This window comes from Dreissena polymorpha, chromosome 3, assembly GCF_020536995.1.
Source record: "Dreissena polymorpha isolate Duluth1 chromosome 3, UMN_Dpol_1.0, whole genome shotgun sequence".
Lineage (NCBI taxonomy): Eukaryota > Metazoa > Mollusca > Bivalvia > Myida > Dreissenidae > Dreissena > Dreissena polymorpha.
The window spans coordinates 143231177-143255918 of NC_068357.1; the positions used below are offsets into that span (position 1 = coordinate 143231177).

At 37.7% G+C, this 24742-nt stretch overlaps 2 protein-coding genes across 3 annotated transcripts in view; both read right to left on the reverse strand.

Annotated features, from left to right (window-relative positions):
• Window positions 1-807: 807 nt before the first annotated feature.
• Window positions 808-12946, reverse strand: LOC127871780 (uncharacterized). Of its 2 annotated transcripts, none has more exons than XM_052414977.1 (3): window positions 12509-12939; window positions 11901-12003; window positions 808-7987 (listed from the first exon to the last, which is right to left on the reverse strand). In XM_052414977.1, the coding sequence occupies exons 1-3, from the start codon at window positions 12848-12850 to the stop codon at window positions 957-959; spliced, it is 7476 nt and encodes a 2491-aa protein (XP_052270937.1). In that variant the 5' UTR covers window positions 12851-12939; the 3' UTR covers window positions 808-956. The 2 variants fall into 2 exon arrangements, with proteins under 2 accessions (XP_052270937.1, XP_052270938.1); XM_052414978.1 differs by lacking the exon at window positions 808-7987 and adding an exon at window positions 10260-10377 and having other exon boundaries at window positions 12509-12946.
• A 1338-nt stretch (window positions 12947-14284) lies between these two features.
• The window catches only part of LOC127871783 (integrator complex subunit 7-like), a 38528-nt gene continuing 28070 nt past the window's right edge, over window positions 14285-24742 (reverse strand). Inside the window, exons 15-21 of the mRNA XM_052414980.1 lie at window positions 23965-24159; window positions 22874-22977; window positions 20831-20896; window positions 20248-20386; window positions 18454-18552; window positions 16501-16689; window positions 14285-16188 (exon numbers count right to left, since the gene is read on the reverse strand). Of these exons, the coding sequence (XP_052270940.1) occupies window positions 15925-16188; window positions 16501-16689; window positions 18454-18552; window positions 20248-20386; window positions 20831-20896; window positions 22874-22977; window positions 23965-24159 (1056 nt within the window). The 3' untranslated portion in view covers window positions 14285-15924. The remainder of the gene's footprint in view (window positions 16189-16500; window positions 16690-18453; window positions 18553-20247; window positions 20387-20830; window positions 20897-22873; window positions 22978-23964; window positions 24160-24742) is intronic.

Consider the following 24742-nt stretch of genomic DNA (forward strand, 5'->3'; position numbering starts at 1 on the left):
TTAAAAAAATCAGTTGTATTTTTTTAAGTATGCCACAATCGTTCTCATAAATAGAAATGCAATAGTTAAATTAGGTAGGAACTGTGTTTCCAATATACAAAATTGAATATATAACTGTTATTTTAGCACTTTTGACACATTTGAAAAAAATAATCAACGGTATATTAAGAAGTGAATAGAAAACACGCTGAAATCTTCACATGTTTCAAAAGGGAAATCACATTTAGCAATCAGATGCAATTTAATGTATGAAGTCTGAACGAAAGATCAAGAAAAGGGCAGTAAAACTGTCGAAATTTACTTCAGTCTCCTATAAATGCATAGATACGTATGATAAGAGCAAAGGCATGCACGTGATCGCATGAATGATCGAGCTTGTTGACAGTGTCATCTTATATTAAGATTGTTGCAAGTTTTTCTCGTGATAAAACAAATATGCATAGGATTAAAAAAGTTTAGAACTATTACAATGTTTTGTCATGAGACATTTCAATCACGTGAAAGACTGTGAATAAGTCGCTTTTGATAAAATGCCATGAATTGATTATGTCTCAGACTGGTATTGAAACAACGACATATAATGCTTTGTATCTTAGTCTTTCTCATTTGTATAATAGTCTTAAAATAATACGTTGAATTGAACTATCATCTATGTATTTAAAAGGTAACCTCAAAATATAAGTCATGTGACTTTTACTCTTTCATCACCACCAAATGCAACATGCACATAAAACTGAGCCTTTATTTTGTTTACATCGACTACCGTATCCTCAATATTTCTTAAGGTAACAGACAGAGAAAAAAAAAGAATTTATAGACACTTTATTTATCACAGAGCTTTGATATTCACATATATTACAACGAATTATATATAACAAGTCTAAATATGTCTGATTTCTCATCGTCAGCTGAGCGATAAGAGAAGCGTCAACGGCGTCTTCAACGGCAGTACCCCTTTACAGACCACCGTCGCCATCGTCCCAGATGTCATCCAAGGCCGCGTAGATCGCATCGGTGATGGCTCTGTTTTCCGCGGTGTTCTTTTCTACACCGACGGCCCCTGATCGATGATTATTGTCCAGTTGAGCAAGGAGTGAGTCGACGTAATTCGCCTTGCGCTCAGCGTCTGATGTGTGATCCTCATAGTCGCTGTCCGAGTCCGTATCCGACCATACGCGCCCGTTAAATGCGAGTTCCTCAGGCGTGGGGGGTTCGGCGGCTACAAAACCGGAACTTGTACCCGGCTGAACGTTTTGCCAACCCGGGTCCTTTGTCCAGTCGTAGTCTGTTCTTGGTTCCAATGCGTCAACGGCTTCGTCGATACCGTTTCTACCGCTGGACGTCTTGGATCTTGCTATTGTTTTGCGGAAAACTCTTTTCCACCACTTCATTTTTTTCTCTGGTCCTTTAAATTCATTTACGTCTATTTCTTGGTGAATGGTTACTTCAGTCGTACTTGGAGCCTTAATTTCTGTCTGAACAAGGTCATTGTTTTGCAATAATGCTTCATCATCTTTTTGTAACACATTATTCGCCCGATCAGACACTTTACTCTCACTCCCGTTGAGTGATACAGCTTTTCGGAAAGGCATACTTTTCCGAAGCATATGTTTTAGCTTTTTACCAAAGCTCTTCTTTGCAGTGTTCTCCTTTTGGCTAAACTGTTTCGTTTTCTTCAACTTCTTTTCGTTTGTCTTGTCTGTTGTAATGTCCGTTTTCTTGGCAGTTTTTATGTCCGTTGTCTTCGACTTTTTCATTTTCTCAACTTTCTTCTGCTTTGGTTTTTGTGTCTCTGTATTATCTGTTTTTGTTTCATTGTCCGCACTGTCTATTTTCTCAGGTGGCGTAGTACAACTACGACTGTCGTTCGACAGCATGATACTTTCGTTTGGTTTAGGTTTTGTATTCTTGAGATAATACTGAATCCAGGCGTCGTATTGCTCCCGCTTTGGCTTTAAACAAATCGCCGACAAAGAATTGTATATATAACTGAAATCACTCGCCATTGGATTCTGCAGCTCAGGTCTGCAGTTGTTGGAGGTCGAACAATAACCGTCTTCCAAGTCTTCCACGACGATATCATTCTCGTTTAAACACACTTGCGTGGTGCGTCTGCATTTGCGCGTGTTCAACTGAGGGAAATTCATTCTCATCCATTTGAAAACGTTGTCTGGATGGCTTGTTGTTTCAGTAAACGCCGCTCGGCTCTCAGGATGTGACGCCAGGCCTTGAGTGGCTTCGATCATTTTCAGAAAAAGGACTCGATTTGATCCAACCTTTGTTGAATATCGCATTCGGAACCAAGTCAGAAGCTTCAACCACATGCTTGTGATGTCCTTATTGTCCTCGTCAAAATAGCGCTCATAATGGTTCAACAGCTGGTTTCTGACTGACTTTTCCATGTTCTCAAATTCTTTTAAAACAGCCTTTCTGTAACTGTCCCTCCACTTCCTCAATGCATTGAAGGCATGTTTCTTTCCCTCGTGCGCATTCTGTTTCTCCGATAAAAAAGGTTTGTCGATGTTATCCAAAATGTAATCGTCAACCAAATCCTGAACATCCTCAACTTGTTGTGACATACGTTTCAAAATGCCATAAATGTTGGGCAAGAAAGTCAAGCGGATTTGAGAAATTTCCGTCATACATTTTCTATTTAGCAGATCCATTCGCTTTAAAGCTGCAATATCGTTGTGATATTTATTAGAAATCGCTTCATACATACTTGATAACACGCTTTCTACATATTTATCAAACGCATTAAATATTTCCTCTTTCTTGTTCGTATAGCATTCTTTTAAATATTGTAGATCTGTGTACTTGGATTTCTCGAAAAATGTTGGACACACTGTTTCAATCTGTTTGTACAGTATTGTACTTCTAATTAAATTGTTTTCAAGTTCATATTTGACATTTGCTACTTTGGCTCTTAATCGACGTTCAATAGAGAGGTACATGTGATGAAACTTTATCAAATTCTTGTCATATTGTTTCACAATTCTGTTCAAATCCACGTGTTTTGTTTTCAAACAAAACTTTCGATCCTTTTCTTCGTTTTCCATGCACCGTTCTATCCTCTGTTTCAGTAAGCAGACCCGTCTAGACGTTTGCATTATGACTTGCTCAAATGCAATATCAATTTCATCATCTTTAAGAAGTAATTGTTTTTCTTTGCTAAGCATTTTCCGCTCAAAGCCAGCAAGTTTGCTGGTTTGTTCATGCGGCATATACCTTCTGTTAAAAAGATAACGATATTCGCGCATATGCAAAGTCTTGAATTGTGTCCTTACGCGCAAACCCGACATTTGTTTCATCATCCTTTTTCTTTCCGATACAAAATGTATCGTTGATGAATACTGTGTCAATGATGATTGGTTTGAATGTCCTTCAATGCGTTTTAACAACTGATCAGTTAAAACGTTCCGTTCGCGCAGCGATTTTTCGATCTTTTCTTGCAGTTCAAGCCATGCGTCTACTTTCCGATATACTTGATGTTTCATATTTCCCAACGCTTCCCCAATTCCACATGCACGTTTGGAACTTGTATAATTCGTAACGCATTCAACAGCTCCATCTTTAACTGTTGTCATGGTAGTTAACAGTTTATTGTCCGATTTACCTGTACTTTTAAAGCCACTTTTTGTTTTCTGTTCCCGTTTGAACGCACTCTCTTCCCTTTTATACTCTTTCATATCGTTTTTATGCATCCGCTGCAATGCCTGCAATTCTTTTTTCTGGGAAAGATGTATTACTGTTAGGAAATTTAATAATCTTATGTACTTTGGATCGTTCGGATTAAACACGTCTGTGGCAGCGTTTGTTGTTAAAAGATGATTGCACGATTTACCTGTACTTTCTGAGCCACTTGTTTTCTGTTCCTTTTTAAACATTTTCTCTTCCCATTTATACTCTTTCATATGCTGCTTGTGTATCCATTTCATGAACTGCAACTCTTGTTTCTGTACATGATGTTTTGTTGTAAAGAAATTTAATAATCTTTTGTACTCTGGGTCGTTTGGATTAAACACGTCTGTGGTGGCGTCTGTTGTTGAAGAATGCTTGCTCGATTTAACTCTACTATTTAAGCCATGTTTGGTTTCCTGATCCCTTTTAAACTCTTTCTCTTCCCTCTTATACTCTTTGATATGCTTTTTGTGCATCCATTGCATTAACTGCAATTCTTGTTTCTCGGAACGTTGTATTATTGTTAAGAAATTTAATAACCTTCTGTATCTTGGGTCATTTGGATTAAACACGTCTTTCGTGGTTTCTTTTATTAAACAATGCTTGTCCGATATATTTGTACTTATCAAGTCATTTGGGCATGCATTTAAGCCACTCTGGCACGTGTCTTTCTTCATTCTCAATCGATTAAGAAGTTTCGTTATTGTTGCTTTTGCGATTTTCGATTGCCTCAGCTCTTTGTTTTCCTCACTCTTTTGATGTTCTTGGAGAGTCGGGCTACTTTCGTTCTTCATTTGTTGTATGCATTCATTTTGAGAATCCTTCTTTGATTTTCCCTTGTCTGATATCCGTTTTTTGAATATTTTGTTTACTTTGTTTCTTCGTTTTTCAGTTGCCTTCCTGTTCCTTTTCATATTAGCAGTGATTTTCTTGGGCCTACGTTCAAGTATGGTTCCGACTTCTTTAAACATTTTCTTTACTTCCTTCTCTTCTAAACGATTCTTTTGAATAGCCTCTTTATTTTTTGCAATTTCCTTTACATGTTTAGAATATTCCTTCATAAATTTTTTCTCATCCCTTGTGTACTCTTTCATCTCTTTTTTATGTGCCCGTTTCATTGACAGCAATTCTTGTTTTTGGCATCGATGTATTATTGTTAAGAAATTTAATAATCTTTTGTATTGAGGGTCCTTAAGATTAAACCTGTCTTTCGGTGTTTCTGTAATCAAATTCTTGCCAGATTTATTTGTACTGTTAAGGCCTCTCTGGCATGCATTGAAGCCACTTTGGCATGCGTCTAATCCACTCTGGGAAGATGGATCTTTTTTTCTTTTCAATCGATTAAGGAGTTTTGTTATCGTTACATTTGCGCTTTTCGCCGCTTGTTTTTTCTCTCTTCTTAAAGCATTCTTTTGATATATTCTTTGAAGAGCCGGGCTTCCTTTGTTCTTCATTCGTTGGACAAATTTATTTTTAGAATCTTTATTTGATTTTTCATTGCTTGATTTATGCTCTTCAGACAGTTTGGTGTTGGATATCGTATTTGCCTTTTCGTTCTTTTTCTTTTTAAGAACATCAATGGACTTTAGCTTACTTTTAAGTATGTTGCAACCTTTGATAAGCTTTTCCATCTTGTTTGTTATCCTGTTTTTCATCTTGGTTTTCGCTTGTTTTAAAAGGTCCTTCAACAGGTTTTTCATTTTGGTAATAGCCTGTCTTCGTTTTGAATTTTTCTTTTTTAACATTTTCTGTTCCAATTCATAGGCGTTCTCTTCCCTTTTATACTCATGCATATGCTTTTTATGCATTCGTTTCATTGACTGCAATTCTTGTTTCTGTAAACGATGTAACATTATTAAGGAGTCTAATAATCTTTTGTACTCTGGGTCGTTTGGATTGAACTTATCTGTGGCGGCGTTTATTTGTTTAGTTCCTTCTCTTTGAGTACTTATATTCTCATATGTGGATTTTGCCTTGTATAGTAGGGTAGAGCTCTCTTTCGCTTGTCCCCAGTCTTTGTTCATAACAGTGTTAATTGCGTGGGCACTCTCTTGAGCTGTTCCCCAATATTCACTGCTTCCTTTCTTTATCAATGGAACACGGGTTGATCTCCTTTCAAGCGAGTGTGGCCCGTTTACTTCAGAACGTGGTTTCATGTATTTAACGTTTGGTCCAATATGACGCCAACTCGAAATGGGTCCGGGTATTTGCGTTGTGTATACACACTTAGGTTTCTCGTCCAAATCTGATAAAAGGCATTCATCTTTTTCCAAATCAATGTCATCGTCTTCATTTGGAGATGAGGTGCTATAGAACATTTCATTTTTTTCGTCATCGTCTTCATTTGGAGATGAGGTGCTATAGCACATTTCATTTTTTTCGTCACCAATCACTTCTCGTTTCGATGACAAAGGAACGGTCATGCACTTTTCCTTCGGCTTGTTTATGACAGTAGCTCCCGTCGATTGATCGCAAACAGGCGTATGCAACAGATTCATCCATTCTTTGAATCTTCTCTGTCTGGTTTCATCATCTCTGTATCTCATTTCTTTAGCAGCCTTTCGGTTATTTAGTTTCTTGTTCATGAGCTCTCGAGTGTTATCATCGCATCGGAAAATATCCATAAACAACTCAACGTTAGTTCTTGTTTTTAACCCCATACATTCGTCCAAAACAATGTGGGCTTCCTCATTTACAACGAATAGTTTTTCAAACTGCTTTTTAGTTTCAGTTTCTTCATTAACCAATGCCTTTTTAATTTTGCACGCAGTTTCAACGATCTCTAGTGTGCCATGTAACAATTCAATTGAGACTATTATGTTCCTTAATAATTGTCTCAAAAGTTCACCATCATCGCTAGGATGTTGTCTCGACTCTTCGTTTTGCAGTTGACTCTTCAATGATGAAACTACTGTGTATAACCCATAGGCCGAGCAGCCATCGATATGGTTTGTAATCCACAAATCATAATTGTTGCAATATCTGTTCACAAGGCGCCTAGCTCGCGTGAAGGCGGTGATTTGTCTCTGAACAACATTCAACATTCGTTGATACATTCCTTTATATAGAATCTCAAAGTTTTCCATCTGAAGAAAATCGTCTTTGGCGTTCTCAAACGCCTCTAGCAAATGACCCCGAAACACTCGAATATCTTCTGTCATTGCCAAGAGATCTGCAGTGAATGCTTTATTGTGGATTTTGTCACACTTGTCTTTTGCAATCGCATCGATGGCTTTCTTCTGATAAAGAACATGTTCGGGTTTGGGCTCAACATTGATAAAAAGTGTTCGGCCAACCTTTTCAGCCTTTAATTCTCTTTCGACAGTTGGGGCCCCATTCGCGAATGGTTTCACTTCAATCAGAGTTGGCTTTTTGCGCAACAGAATCGTTGTGTCGGTTGATGAGGCGTCTGCTTCCATTTTTGCTGCTTCCGGGTTTGAAGTTCTGTCAAGCTCTGCTGTCTCATTTCGCAACTTTGGAAGAGGTCGAGAAACAACACCGGTTGTCTGAGCTTTATTTGGTTGGATGGAGTTTGTTTTCAGCTCTTCAGTCGGTATTGGTATCGGTGGCAGAGGTCTTGGTACAAAGGTACTTTTCTTACTTTTAGCGATTTTCGTTGAATTTACCTTTGCCTCTTCGTTCTTGTTTTCTTTCTTTAGAGCTGTGAGAATGTCTATTTTCTCAAACTCATTTCCGATCGTTTCCCGTTTATGTGTGTCTGCTCTTAGAAGCGCAGCAGCTTTTGTGTTATCTGATTTCGTTTCCGCTTCCAGCTGCACAACTTCTGTCTTAATACTCTCTATTTTTCTTTCCATCTTGCTGTGCTGAAGCTCTTCTTCAACTTGTTGTAGCTTATTGAGCAAAGCCTCACGTGTTGTTTGCTGTCGTCTCTCTTTAAGATATTTACAAAGACGTACCACATACTGACTATGTTTATCTTTGACAACAAGGTCTTTCTCATGGTCCACCGAAAATGGACGAAATCTCGTGAACCAACTGAAAGCAAGATTGTGTTTCTGATCCGCTTCTCCAAGAGCGAGAGAAAACATGTATCGCGCATAATGACGCCATTCTTTTCTCAGTTGTGCCTCCTTCTGTTCAGGTGTTAGCAAGCTATGCACGTGTGTCACCGCAAGAGGGATACACCCTTCCTCGAATACGGCTGTTGGGGTCACGTTTCTGAGTTCGGACTTTGTGAGCTTCACTTTAAGCGTTCTGCCGTCGGGAAGGGTTTCGAGTCCGTATCGAAATGGAAATGGACGGCATGTCACGATACACTTCTTACTTTTGGGAACTAATATACCACCTACAATATTTTTCATAATACTGCGAATTATAGCTAGTTTACACTAAAACCAAAAACAAAAGTGTTAATACTACATCTTAATACATCTTAATATACACTTTTCTAAAGGGAACGTCATGCCAACAAATCACACCAAATAAAAAATGTAACCAAAGAACGAAATGCACGTTAGATTATTTAAATAAATTATAACTGTCTGTAGCAGAAATACTCCGATCTAGTTTCATGCTGTTCTTTCAATTGCAATAACCCATCGTTATTTAGAGGTACATTTTCGTTTTATTCTGTAAATAATATTGAAATCAATAGAGTATGCAATAACATGTGCACCATTATAAATTAAAAAAACTCATGCACTAAGTATTTTGATTTCCATTGAATTTCTCGCCTAATAATATTCAATTAACAGTCATATGACATTAAAAAAGGATAGTTTGTCAACGAAACAATGAAACTACACCAGTTAAAAAATATGCACGACCATAATTGTGCCTGGGACTCAAGTCCAGGTCCATCTTAGGTACCATTGGTGCATTAGGTGTGTATATATTGTAGCGAAATGGTATTATTACTGTTTAATATAATTACGACAATGTTTGCATACATGTATTATTGTTTAAAAAGGGACAAACATTTAGCATTAACATATGTATTCAAACGTTTATAACTTTAGACTTAATTTAAAGATAAATCCGCGGTTTCGTGAATAAAGAATCATATTCAGAGGCGTATTTAGGTGGGGGCTAGGGGGCTAAAGCCCCTCCAGCTGGCTGGCTAGATACGATTTAAAAAATGAGCCCCTTACAGTTTCAATCCTCTTGTGTATTTCCTGTCATCTGTCATATGCCCCTAATTAAGCCATAAACAGCTGTCGATTTGTGTGATTAGCCCCCAGGCATGTGTACAGACGATCTAACGTTCGCCAGCTAAACTGCACGCTTCATTGACTGTTAGTGATGAACTGCGCTGATGGAGATACATTCAACTAATGAAATTCATCGATACATTTAGCTATAGTTAAATGTTTACAAATGCCTGCCACATGGGACTTGTGAAAAACAATATTTCAATTTGTAGCAAGTAAAGAGTTTAGACAAACGCAACGGACATTCATAATTAATTTTTCGGTAAGTTTCTTTGATGAATTTAAATAGGTAAATGTTTACAAATGGCTTCCGCATTGGACTTGTGAAAAACAATATTTCAATTTGTAGAAATTAAAGAGTTAAGACGAATGCAATTTACAATCATCATTAATTGTTCGGTAAGTTTCTTTGATGAATTTAATTGGTATTAGCTCCCGAGAGTGATGATCCTTTTGAGTAACAAGTTATTGAAAGTGAAATTCAACAGCACACTTAATAAATGGCAATTAATTTGTTTGTTTTTTTTTACAAATTGGGCTAACTGCTTTGATGTTCATCCATAGTTGTTATGCCCCCGGTAGGGTGGCATATAGCAGTTGAACTGTCAGTCCGTCTGTCTGGCAGTCTGTGCTTCCGTCCGAAAACATTAACATTGGCCATAACTTTTGTAATATTGAAGATTGCAACTTGATATTTGGCGTGCATGTGTATCTCATGGAGCTGCACATTTTGAGTGGTGAAAGGTCAATGTCATCCTTCAAGGTCAAAGGTCAAAAAACTAAATCCAAGGGAAGTAACAAACCTTAAAGGGAGATAATTTCTATTTTATATCATTTGGCAGGTACAGATCATTTTCACATGGGAAGTTATATTTTTAAAGGGATATAATACAAAAAAATTATTCAAAGCGGCGCAGTAGGAGGCATTGTGTGATTCTCACAAACACATCTCTTGTTGAAATTAAAAAGGACTAAAAAATGAAGAATTACTTGGCTAGTATGAAACTAAATCATTTTCAAAATGAAACGCCAACAGGCAATAATTGAATCCATTAGGAACAAGAAACAAAAAACTAATGAACCAACTGAAAATTAGTCTGTTGCTTCTATCAGGTACTTTAAAAAAATGTGATTGTGTTCAAAGTGTACTTTTTAATTTAATGAAAAGAAAATTCATTGAAAACTTTGAAGTCATTACTTATCTTTGATTACTTTATCTATTTTCAGCTCTCCGGCACCTCCGGCACCCTCTTTAGTGGTTTGGGAGACATTTTATTTACCCCAGTGTGTCTGTCTGTCTGTGTGTGTGTAACACTTGATGTCTGAACTCAAGTTCTTTTTTGTTTTACATTTACTTTAATCATGCAAAATGCTGATTAGATAGCAGGAAATTGCATCATTTCAAGGTGCCATTTAAAAAAAAAAATTGTCGACGGTAGGGGGCACCCCTTCCGCATCTCCCCAGGCAGTTGAGCCCCCCCTCTGAAAAATTTCTGGATACGCCTCTGATATTAGAGGCCACTAACTACCAGGATAAAGAAAAAACTACATAAAGTAATGATCACCTAACTAATTGATCATGTGAATAACTTTCACATTTTAAAATCACTGAATTTATATAATCAATTATATCTTAGTATTTTGTTTCGGAAATAGGAACACATTTTTTGTGTTGAAAATTTAGCGTTAAATGTGATTGTTAAATATATAAAAAAAAATCATATAATATATTTAACATGTAATAAACCGTATGTACGCCATCTAATAAGTGCAATATCATACAAATAATAAAACTTTAAAAAAAACTTATTTTTTATTTGAATGCAAAAGCATGTAAGCAGACACGATTTTCATGCCTGTAACATGTTTTTAATTTCATTTACTGGTGCAAACTTCAACATTAATAAGTTCTTGAAAACAAGATGCATGTAGGCAGAATCTCGAGCCTTTGTTAATATGGCTTGTAAGTAGTTAACTATCTGCACGATGCACATGTTTTAAGTATGACCTTGACCTTTGATGAAGGATGACGGTTGGTATGCATGGAATGCAGTCTCCACATGGGGAACATTAGTGGTATATTATATTAAAATTGCATATTCAATGATGAAGTAACAGTCCGGACAAGTTGTTTTATGGTCACATTTTCCATTTGACCTTTAAGTGTTGCCTTGAACTTTAAGGTATTGAGACGGTTGTTAAACATGACGCGCAGTCTCCGAATGCTGTAATGTGTGGGCCTCTATGTAACAACAGCATTATTAATGATGACGTAACATCACTGACAAGCTGCAATTTGAAGAAATTCACCCGTTGATCGCTAAGTTTGACCATGACCTTTGTGTTAGGGAGACGGATTTTGCGCCCCACACAATGTATTCATATAGTGGTAATTTGCGGAAGTTATTTTAAATTGCAAGATGTGTGGTGGACATACAGTCTGGAAAAGCTGTTGTGTGAAATTGTTTGACCTTTTGCCTCTTTTTTTTTTTTGACTAGTGTGGCCTAGAACTCGGATGTGTTACAAGCGACGTTCTTTGATGGTAAACACGTGTATTAAGATATTTAAAATTACACGATGAATGAAAAAGTAACAGTTCGGATGCACGTACGCACGCACATACAATCGGACATTGTGACTGCTTTATCGAGCTTGAAAAAAATGTGACAGCAGCTAATGTTAAAAATGGACATGAAGAGCAATAGGAGTGACAAAAATTGGTTATGGGTGTCCGCTTAAGGGCTTTATTTAATTACGGACGAATGAAATGAAGAATTTATAATATCACGGTGAATGACGAATGTTCTTAGACCCGATGACAGTGATTGAGTATACACAAGAGATTGTTGGGGAAAGACGATGTTATGTCAGGGCAGCATTGAAGAATCATGGTGAAGATCGGATAAGTGCATACAATTTGATAGGCGATTGAACTAGTGAAGTAATGCAATAATAAATAAACCTCGTGGAGTAAATAAATAAATAAATAAAATTAAGGCGTATAAGTGAGGATGGTTTAGAAAAAGTTTCAATGCATGAGTACTCACCGAGCTTGAATCGGAACACCGGAATATCATCGACGATGTCTGCCATGAGATCTCTGTCAGGGTTCAAAAACTCAATCATCCTCTGACGGTTGAACTCAAACATCTGAAAAGTAGAGGTCCATCAGGTCAATTATAGAACATGTGTGTTATTGTATGTATATGATTGCAATGTATATACTACGTGTTATTTTATGTCATTTTACATACATGCCTTATTTCACAAACCATTTTTTTCCCTTTAAATTCGACAAATCCTTAGAATTTTATCTGGGAATAAACATAAAACATACATATTACATGTAATAAAAATCAAATCGAGATATCTCTTATAAGGCATTACGCTCTTTCAAACTCAACGTTCCCAATACGTAATTCAAAAAGGTAAAAAAACATGTTTTATTGTATGGAATTCATCGCTATGTGATTGGTTACTAGCATTTTATGGCAAATAAAATAAATGAAATAATTATATCATAAGCCATGTGTCGTTAGTTTCCTTCAGTGCAATTAGCGACATCGACATCTTTTTTACCATTTTCAGGCGAAAGTTAATACCGATATGGAGTTCGCTTAGAATATACTGAAAATCAATCAATAAAAATATTTACCGTGGTAATTGTCATCTCCGGAGGAGGCATGTAAAACCTCGAGGGCCGGATATCCGAGGCACCACAGATCAGTTCCAGATTCCGCTCACACAGCTCTTTGCGGAATTTTGCAATCTTAGACAAGTAAGATTTGTCTATATCTGCTTGATAAATTGTTGGCCGCTTTTCCCACATTTGGTGATTGATGTAATACGAAGTTTTTCGTTTGCCCAAACGGTTGTATTGGTCTTTTACGCGACCTGTGACCGTCTCCAGGTCGAAATGTTTGGAAGGCGGTGCGCGCAAGGCTGACATTTTTATAGCCAATTTGGAAACGCGCTCGTCTCTGTCTTCAGTAGACATTTTATGTGAATATTTCACAATGCATTTTAAGATTGTGATAGCTCGGTAAAAATCACTTTCTTTCGCTAGCGAATTCGCTTTAACAATGACGTTGTAGTGAACGTTGTTGCTATTATGTCACACGCATGCGCGAACGTTACATAACGTCACATGGAGAACGTCAAGTAGCCGTTCGCGATTTTAATTAGCATTCTTATATGTAAGTGTTTTGTGAAAAGACAAACTTTTAACCGTTTGAATTTTAGTCCACAACAAGATAGTATAAATATTTTCATGCACACATTTCTCACACGTTCAGTTTCGGAAATCGCGCAAAGCCAATGACGTCACTTTTAACATGACGTTGTCGCTATTGTTTGGCACGCGCCAACGACGTCAAATGACTTCATATGACGAACTTCAACTAGCCGTGCGCGATTTCAAATAGCTTTCTTTTTAGTAGTGTTTTTTATAAGACAAACTTCTAACCGTTTAAATTTTTGTCCGTCAACAAGATAGTATGAATATTATCATGCACATGTTTCCCACACGTTTAGTTTTGGAAATCGAGCGAAAACAATGACATCACTATTGACATGACGTCATGTGACGTTTGCAATTACACTAAATACGATATCGATATCGGTGGTATACTACTAGTATCCTTTATTTCATGCGGTACATACCGGCGAAAGTCGTGTCATTAGAATGGCAGAATAATTGACCCACGGAATTTAACACAAATTTACAGAATTGCGAATCGTGTTCAATTCTAGGAGACATCGGTATACAACTGTAGCAAGAAACAGCAACTGAATATCCATAAAAAAACACACACAAAGCAGTTGGACATATTATATATCGAAAGAAATGTGTCATAGTGACAAATAGGCCCCATATAGTAAAATGTAGCATTTTGTAATCGCATGTAGCAATATGTAGCATACTGTAACCGCATTTTGTAATATGTAACCTTTGATCAGTCATATACTGTAACTATGAAACTTTAAGTTCCTCTGCAGTTTTGAACCCATGTGCATTTTTGCACAAATTTTCTTAAGAACAACAATACAATGTTACATACAAAATATTAAATGTAGGGGCCTAGGGCAAAATATCAATGTTACCTTTTATTTACATTAACGGAGGCTGCTGGACCGTGCATTTTATTCTTAAAGAGTAACATACATAAAACACAAGACGTGCAACTGTGTCTGAATATTGAAATCAGACACAATTATCATCGACAACACATCAACATTTTAATATTGAGACTGAAAATATATCTACAAAATGTAACATAATCGCCGAGCTCTAACAGTATTAAACGGGTCATTTTACGGTCAGTTACACGCATGGCTTTGATCTAATTTACTTACGTCAGGTACAAGATCCGTATGTATATAAACTCTGAAACAATATTTTTGTTCAGATAATAAGAAGACTGACAAAAACTGAGTGACATCGTATATTTATTTTGTTATTACCCAAACAAACATGAGCGTTCTTAAGGGTCGACAATTTACAAGGTAGCAAAGGTCTTGCTAACATGTTCGCAGCACAGAAAAAAACATGCCGAAACAAATCGAACAAACAAAGCGGCAAAAAGGCATAAATAAATCCTCTCCGGAAAATTGTTGAAACACAATTACATTCGTTTACTCATATTGCATTCCATTAATGGAATAAGGACACATAATTTTCTTATCATAATGCATGCATATTGCTTGCATAGCCACCTAGAAAACATATGCAATTTCTTGAGAACAAATTCATGTAGGGTCATGCACAAGCGTTATATTACAATGCACAATTTACAAGAATGTACCTCAAATTGTATGTTTGTCAAAACATAACAAATCATTTGAGCCTTGTTCTGAGAAAACTGGGCTTAATGCATGTGGGTAAAGTGTCGTCCCAGATTAGCCTGTGTTGTCCCTGGGATGGCACTTTACGCACATGCATTTTGCCCAGTTTTCTTAGAACACCACTCATTTGATTATGTATCAGTTGGTTACAGGAAAGTACTGCATTTTCGGTCTAACTTGTAACCCACCATGCCCTCTACACCAGTCTCCAGATCTCATTGGGCGTTATTCGGTTTTCTCATCCATAGCTTAGTCATTACCATTAGGATTTTCATTGAGTGACCGAGATATATGTACCTCTGTATTTCAACTTTCAATAAGAAGACCTCCAGTCCTTTTCTTCAGCCATTGACATCAACAATTAAAACGACATTCCTCACATACTGTCCTAGAAATTTTATTTTCTGTTAAGCACTTTGGGGCTGACTTCTATGATTGTTTAAAAATTGTTTAAATTGGTTGAATCAAATCTATTTCCATGGTAAAAAACACTCTTTTAATTACAATATTGCGCCCAAATGGGCTTTATCAAGTTTTACAAATATGAATTCACTACATCTTTTTTACTGTCTTGTACATCAATAAAGTAAATGTTTTTCAACGTCAAAAATGACAGGAAATTACGTCATGACGTCATACATTACCATGTGACATACAATTGCGCCAAAATAAATAAATAACATATACCGATGACAATTTGTTTTATGGTTAAATCCATTCCAACAATGTGTCCTTACAATAGAAATGCCCAGCATTTTTGTTGTTACATCAAAATTAGACCACATATTTATTTGTACGAATATAACAACAGAACGTTAACTTACATTTTATGGTAAGCACAGAGTACATGATTTCTATCATAAACCATTTCATAAAAAGTTAAACAAAAACGTGGCTGTATATTGTTACGTACATATCTAAAGCACAACAGCACCTTTTCAATTGTACATCACACTCAATTCATACTCTGTCAAGAGTTCTTTCGTTTTCTTCATTGACATGGAAGTGCCCACACACATTCAGGGAACACAAAGCACTTCAGACATCCGCTTAGTATTACCAGTTCCCTAATGTTGAGTTTCATCTCAATCTCAAGAGTTCAAGAGTTTCATACTCAATCCCATCATTCCCATCTCAGGGTCTCACAAGTTAAACAGCTTATTAAAAATGTCAACTGTTTCTCTTTTTCAGTTTCATTCTTAATACCACCATTTTCATCCCAGGGTATCAAGAGTTAAGCAGCTGACTGTACGTGGGCCTCTGTGCGTGTTTTACCTGCTGCTGCTTCTGAATGGCGTCGTCGTACGACTTCACCTGGAGCCCGACGCGCGGTCCCGTGTGCCACTTGGCGCCTGCCGTGTCCAAGATGGCTGCCTGGATGGTAACCGCGTGCAGGCCTAGGACGGGAAAGCGGAGAATGAAGCTGAGCGTGAAGTAGTCGTTGTGAGGCTCCACTGCTTGCTCCAGGGTGTTACCTGTGGACTCTGTCAGCTGAAACATCAACAGTATTATGGATAATAGAAGTTTAATGATGGATCAAGACAATTAATGAATCAAGATACTTGGTATGAAATGACTTAAGATGAGCAAATAGAGAATACTAGGTAAATTATGAATCAAGATAAGCTAATGGATTAAATTTTTTACAAGTTTTAATCATAAACATAATACATAAAATTATAACCTAATATTAAATTAAAATAATAATTAAACATAAATAAAATCATTTATGATTTTATAATAAATTAATTAATATAAACTAAAATTCATTTGAATTGACAAACTATGTATTAAACAGGCTACCTTCTGATCTGAGTTTGTGAGAGTGCGGGAAATGATGTTGGAGACGACACTGACACTGATGGCCTTGACCTTCCTGAAGCGGCCTGGTCTGGCGCCGTGCTGAATGATGCCCTCCACCGTCAGGGCGAGGTACGTGTCATTCTGGACCAGCACTGGCTCTGTACCGGTCTGCTGGGGAGATATAGCCAGCTGAAAGACATGGAGAGATATAGCCAACTGAAAGACATGGGGGGATATAGCCAGCTGAAAGACATTGGGAGATATAACCAGCTGAAAGACATGGGGAGATAAAGCCAGCTAAAAGACATGGGGAGATATAGCCAGCTGAAAGACATGGAAAGATATAGCCAACTGAAAGAAATGAGGAGATATAGCCAGCTGAAAGACATGGAGAGATATAGCCAGCTGAAAGACATGAGGTGATATAGCCAGCTGAAAGCCATGGGGAGATATAGCCAGCTGAAAGACATGGGGAGATATAGCCAGCTAAAAGACATGGGGAAATATAGCCAGCTGAAAGACATGGGGAAATATAGCCAGCTGAAAGAAATGAGGAGATATAGCCAGCTAAAAGACATGGGGATATATAGCCAGCTGAAAGACATGGAGAGATATAGCCAGCTGAAAGACATGGGGAGATATAGCCAGCTGAAAGACATGGGGAGATATAGCCAGCTGAAAGACATGGAGAGATATAGCCAGCTGAAAGACATGGAGAGATATAGCCAGCTGAAAGACATGAGGAGATTTAGCCAGCTGAAAGACATGGGGAGATATAGCCAGCTGAAAGACATGGGGAGATATAGCCAGCTGAAAGACATGGAGAGATATAGCCAGCTGAAAGACATGGGGAGATATAGAGCTGAAAGACATGGGGAGATATAGCCAGCTGAAAGACATGGGGAGATATAGCCAGCTGAAAGACATGGAGAGATATAGCCAGCTGAAAGACACGGGGAGATATAGCCAGCTGAAAGACATGAGGAGATATAGCCAGCTGAAAGACATGGGGAGATATAGCCAGCTGAAAGACATGTGGAGATATAGCCAGCTGAAAGACATGGGGAGATATAGCCAGCTGAAAGACATGGGGTGATATAGCCAGCTGAAAGGCATGGGGGGAGATATAGCCAGCTGAAAGACGTGGGGAAATATAGCCAGCTGAAAGACATGGGGAGATATAGCCAGCTGAAAGACATGGGGATATATAGCCAGCTGAAAGACATGGGGAGATATAGCCAGTTGAAAGACATGGGGAGATATAGCCAGCTGAAAGACATGTGGAGATATAGCCAGCTGAAAGACATGGGGAGATATAGCCAGCTGAAAGACATGGGGTGATATAGCCAGCTGAAAGACATGGGGAGATATAGCCAGCTGAAAGACGTGGGGAAATATAGCCAGCTGAAAGACATGGGGAGATATAGCCAGCTGAAAGAAATGGGATATATAGCCAGCTAAAATACATGGGAAGATATAGTCAGATGAAAGACATGGGGAGATATAGCCAGCTGAAAGACATGGGGAGATATAGCCAGCTGAAAGACCTGGGGAGATAAAGCCAGCTGAAAGACATGGGGAGATATAGCAAGCTGAAAGACATGGGGAGATATAGCCAGTTTAAAGAAATGAGGCAATATAGCCAGCTGAAAGACATAGGGAGATACAGCCAGCTTAAAGAAATGAGGCAATATAGCCAGCTAAAAGACATGGGGAGATATAGCCAGCTGAAAAAAATGGAGAGATATAGCCAGCTAAAAGACGTATGATGACTTAGAGTAAAATTACAGCATGTTAAGATGGAGTACGAGTTTAGTTTTCAGTAAATTAGTGTATTTAATAATACCTTGCAAAGCTTACTAAAATTGTTTACCTTCTTTGAGGATTTATATACTACAATATCTTTCCTCACTATATGCATCTGAATGCCATCTTGATATTGCAATATTGTACCTTGAGGGCTGTTTGCTGCAGACTCTGGAAGAAGTACCTCGGGAAACAGCAGGGAGATGTAGCCAACTTGTGGGCAGAACTAGTTAAGAATGACATGTGCTGGAAATACAGGCGGCATCATATGTGAAAACAAGAGCACCGCATAACGGGTGCCACGCTCGGCTGCGAAAGCTTGTCAGAATTTTTTTTAATTTTTTTTAGAGGTCACAGTGACCTTTGACCTAGTGACCCAAAATGGGTGTTGCGTGTAGAACTCATCAAGGTGCATCTACATATGAAGTTTCAAAGTTGTAGGTGGAAGCACTTTGATTTTAGAGCAAATGTTAAGGTTTATGTTAAAGTTTTATATTAGAGGTCACAGTGACCTTGACCTTTGACCTAGTGACCCAAAAATGGGTGTGACGTGTATAACTCATCAAGGTGCATCTACATATGAAGTTTCAAAATTGTAGGTGGAAGCACTTTGATTTTAGAGCCTATGTCAGGGTTCGACATTAACTTTTTACAGCAAGACCGTCGGACAAGCTCCTCTTAAAATGTACTAGCCCGAACCTGCTGTCTACTAGACCATAAATGACATAGCAAATGAACATAATTGTGTCATGTAACTGTTTAATCAGGATTTATCAGTAAATAATCAGTGAACACCAGATTTTTTATGCATATAGTAAAACAATAAAATAACCCTTTTTTTTGCTTTTCTTCGTCAAATTCAAGCCATGGGAACTGACTCGATTTTCCATCTAGGATAAAATTGACCTGTTCGTGTTTCTTCATATTTACGTTTCGTGTCAGTTAAGCGTCGGATTCTTTTTTTAACTGATTTGTCGGACAAAAATCCGAACTTGAACACAGCCATTCTTAAAATTACATTATCTTGTCTGCTACGCAAAAATGTTTAAATTGACGATACTGATTTTCGATAGAAATCGTAAAATCATGCTTTACAGTTTTACGTCACTGCAGAAATTAATTAATATTCATGACAACTTGACCAATTGAAACAAGCAATTTCTGCAGGAAGCTCTCCTTTGCATTTAAAAATAGCGATGAATCATGTGAATGCTCCGTGTTTATTTAAATATACTAGTTTTGTTTTAATGTAAATAACGGATACAAGAGTAATTTTACACATTAAAAGTAAAGGTTTTCACAGCAGTTATTTATAGTTATATGAATCAGTATAGATTTTTTTTTATTTATGTACGACCAGTCGGACAAGCTAGCCCGCAGTTTTACTAGCCCGACCACCGATCTTACTAGACAATGTCTGTCGGACGTGCCTTAGTGTCGAACCCTGTATGTTAAAGTTTGATATTAGAGGTCACAGTGACCTTGACCTTTGACCTAGTGGCCCAAAAATGGGTGTGGCGTGTAGAACTCATCAAGGTGCATGTACATATGAAGTTTCAAAGTTGTAGGTGGAAGCACTTTGATTTTAGAGCCAATGTTAAGGTTTTAGCACGACGCCTACGGCGGACGAGCTGGCTATGACAATAGCTCGGGTTTTCTCCAAAAACAGCCTCGCTAATAAAGAGTTTAATGCATATGAATCAATTATTATCGAGACTGAGCCTGTGAAGTCCACAGCTGCTACCCAAAGACGACCCATTTTGTAAAATATCCATCCAAAACATAATTTTGCTACATTCTTATTCTTACTGGATCACACAAACACAAACTTTGAGTAAGTAATGATTTCTGATATTTGGTGTTCAAGTTACAGTGATTTACAAAATGACTTTAATCATGAAAATCATCAGTTAAACTTGTAAGGTCAAGTGTGGTCTTCACCTTGTATGTGATCACTTGTGTGCCTTCAGTGTTGATAAGGGATGTTAACTCTGCATTGATTGTGTTCAACAGCTGCTTGTATTTGTCACCAGTTACCTCCCCTAGACCTAGCACCATTTTATCAGCAGGCAAAGTTTGGCTGAAAACAAAGCATATCATTTTGAATAAATGACATATATAAACACAATTTAGCATGTAGTTTGAGTTGTATTTTATGTCATGATCAGTATTTCTAATGAAATTAAGACACACGTGGGAAATTTTGATGTTCAGAAAATACTTTGTGTCTATTAAATATGGAAAATGATTGATTTATACTTTACCTAGCCAAGAAATTCCATAACAGGTGCCGGAGTACAAATAATGTTTACAAGTATACTCAATGTTTTCTGAATAACACTTCCATAATAAATACTTTTGTCTAAACAAGAGAACACTGTGTCAATTACAATTTGAGCATCATGATTGGCAACATATTCAACTGACCTATCAAATCATTTTGGTCATGTTAACTTGTTACAAATGATTTTTTTTTCATGTTTATGTATAAGACCAGAATTAAAACGGAACGTGTATACTTTACCCGTCATTGCCTGTCTGCGCTATGGAGGTGATTGCCAATTTCATCAATTCACAGCTTGTCTGTAACCTGGCATTTAGTCAAGGATCTAGTATATGAAACTTAAGATTTCAGGCAAAAGACATACTTCATGGGTAAAGTGTATTCCAAATAAAGACAGCGATATTATATTCTTGCTGTATTCAGAGTCCAAGTATTGCTGTCCAGTCCAAGACCTCCAATCTGCCCTTAATGTCCTCCAATCTGCCCTTAATGTCCTCTATTATGCCCTTAATGTCCTCCAATCTGCCCTTTATGTCCTCTAATCTGCCCTAAATGTCCTCTAATATGCCCTTAATGTACTCCAATCTGCCCTTAATGTCCTCTAATCTGCCATGAATGTCCTCCAAGATGCCCTTAATGTCATCTAATCTGCCCTTAATGTCCTCCAATCTGCCCTTAATGTCCTCCAATCTGCTCTAAATGTCCTCTAATCTGCCCTTAATGTTCTCCAATCTGCCCTTAATGTCCTCTTATCTGCCCTTAATGTCCTCTAATCTGCCCTTTATGTCCTCCAATCTGCCCTTAATGTCCTCTTATATGCCCTTAATGTCCTCCAATCTGACCGTAATGTCCTCTAATCTGCCCTAAACGTCCTCCAATCTGTCCTTAATTTCCTCTAATATGCCCTCAATGTCCTCCAATCTGCCCTTAATGTCCTCTACTCTGCCATTAATCTCCTCCAATCTGCCCTAAATGTCCTCTAATATGCCCTTAATGTCCCTCAATCTGCCATTAATGTCCCCCAATCTGCCCTTAATGTCCTCTAATCTGCCCTAAATGTACTCTAATCTGCCCTTAATGTCCTCCAATCTGCCCTTAATGTCCTCCAATCTGCCCTTAATGTCCTCCAATCTGCCCTTAATGTCCTCCAATCTGCCCTTAATGTCCTTTAATCTGCCCTTAATGTCCTACAATCTGCCCTTAATGTCCTCTAATATGCCCTAAATCTCCTCGAATCTGCCCTTAATGTCCTCTAATCTGCCCTTAATGTCCTCCAATCTGCCTTTAATGTCCTCCAATCTGCCCTTAATGTCCTCCAATCTGCCCTTAATGTCCTCTAATATGCCCTGAATGTCCTCTAATATGCCCCGAATGTCCTCTTATCTGCCCTTAATGTCCTCCAATCTGCCCTTAATGTCCTCCAATCTGCCCTTAATGTCCACCAATCTGCCCTTAATGTCCTCCAATCTGCCCTTAATGTCCTCCAACCTGCCCTTAATGTCCTCCAATCTGCCCTTAATGTCCTCTCATCTGCCATTAATGTCCTCCAATCTGCTCTTAATGTCCTCCAATCTGTCTTTAATCTCCTCCAATCTGCATTTATTTCCACTGGTTGTCATTAAAGGGGCCTTTTCACAGATTTTGGCATGTTTTGAAGATTGTCATTAAATGCTTTATATTGATAAATGTAAACATTGGATCTAAAAAGCTCCAGTAAAAAATCAAGCATGAAATTAAGAAGTAGACCGCATCAGAACTCAAACCAGTGACTCGGAGTAAAAACCAATTAGACCACTCAGCCATCCTGCCATGTATATATGAAGACATATTTTATACTTAATATAAGCAAATTTGTAGTTTCACAAAATCAAACGACAACAACAGAACTCTCCAAATTATTCAATCGTTTCGCGTTGCAACGCTTTATAATTTTCAGGTTTTTAAATCGTCAAAAGATGCATATAATGGCTTTATTAGACCATGGTAAATGTTTAGTATTACTGTTTCCTCACAAATATCATAACTAAAATGAAAATTTGCGAATCTGAAACAACTTTTTTCAATTTTGTCAATTTACCAAAACGTGAAAAAATCCCTTTAAAATCTACACAAGTGCTATACCCAGGTGCACAAATTGACATGCTCGATAAATAAATGCTGATATGTTTCAATAAAGTTTCTTCATTACAGTATTAAACTGTTTGAGTTACAATAACCATTAACCATACAACAGACTGAGTGTTCCAAGCCTGGCATTTATATGCCCCCTGTTGTCAAGGATACAGCTGCAGATGTATGAGAGAGTCAGGGTCAGCATCAAAGGACTGCTGATACAAAGTGGCCAGCATCTCACTGAGGCGAGAGTACTCTGCCCCTGTCTTGCCCAGCTGAAACATCCCACACAGAGTAGGAACATCTGTCATCATGTTCACTAACACAGAGTGGGCACATCTGTTAGAGCTGCGCTCTGGGAAAACGGGGCTTAATGCATGTTGGTAAAGTGTCATCCAAGACAAGCACATTCTGCTTTTAAGTAATTTTTTGTTTACATAAGGTCTTTTCTAAACAAAAATCCAGTTAAGGCGAAAAGTGTCGTCCTAGTCAGTGCTGAGTACAGCTAATCTAGGACAACACTTTACGCACATGCATTAAGCCTAGTATTCCAAGAACAAGGCTCTGCCATAATGTTCACTAACTAAATCTTAGCTAAATCTCATGGAAGACAAACTGCTTCATTAAGCAAGCAACATGTTAAATATAAAACAACATTTGACACGCTATCAAAAATGAAGTTTTATAGACATTCTTTTTCATTATTTCTTCTATTGAATGCTTTGAGCTTTAAAACAACTTTCAAAAGGTTATGACAGAAGAACGCACAGACAGACAGACATACGGAAGGTCAATAACTCTCCGTAAAATCAATAGACCGCAAGTGCCTGACAACAAGGCCAGGTCAAACCTACAGGGATGCTACATATCAAGTTTAATAATATTCAGATCATTTAAGTCTGAGATCTCGTGTGAAAACTAAAAGTGACATGATAATAATCAAGAGCAATAGCACCCTGAAAAATCATTTGACCCGAATACATGTAGACTGACTATGATATGCAAGTCCACCTTATGAGGATGCTGTATACAAAGTTTCATACCAGTCGAATTATTAGTGTCAGATATCTCGTGTGAAAATTTAAAGTGTGATGGATTAAAAGATAGGGAAAGAAATCGAGGAAAATGAAAAAAATTATCAGGGACACTTGTTTCAGATCCATGCCAATTCATCAAAATAAGAATTCAGATGGACGGACAATGCGGTTACTATATGCTACACTCTCTCAGCATAAATAAAAACTCACATAAACTCAAATCACCTGTGATACAATGTGTTCATATTTGGTGATCTCTAGCCCCTTGGCCTGTGCTTTATGTGTTGCTATTGCTGGTGGAGGGCATGTCTTGAAGGTGTTGCACGTCCTTAACAGTTGGGTGTGGGATTCCAGCAGACTGGCTCTCAGCTGAATGTACTCACACTGGAACTGCAGGGGAAAGCTGAGAACCACCGCAGCCTAAACAGGAAAATGCCAGCTGAGATGTTGCACACATTTTCAAAATTGAATATCTGCAACTAAGTAATTTGCTAAATTAAGCATTTAATATGGGTAGAACATAAACAATAATTGTTCAAGCCTTTAGGAATTTCTTAGTTCTCAAACTGCATTGTCCATTATTACAATGAGGACCAAAGTCATGAGTAACCATCTTGCCTTTATAGAGGTCAGTCCTTTATGTTCATGGCCCCGAACCTATATAATAACTCCTATCAGTTCAACAAATTGCTGAAGCTTCCTATGACTTCTACAGTAGACTCTGTAAACCAGACGGTCTGGGGACAGACCTGATCGTCCGGTTTTCAGAGAGTTCCGGTTTACTAAGAGTAGACATATTGCCGAAATATGAACAAACCATATACATGTACCATGTGATAACTGTACTCATGTAATGTTCATGTTTAAAGTATTCTTCAACATAGTGTTTTATTCGATCTAAAGCAATAAACATTTCATACCGACTTGTTTTGAGTAATCCCAAAGTGAGCGTGGTGCTTTATACATGTACTTACATGTACATGCGTACGTGATATTTGTCATA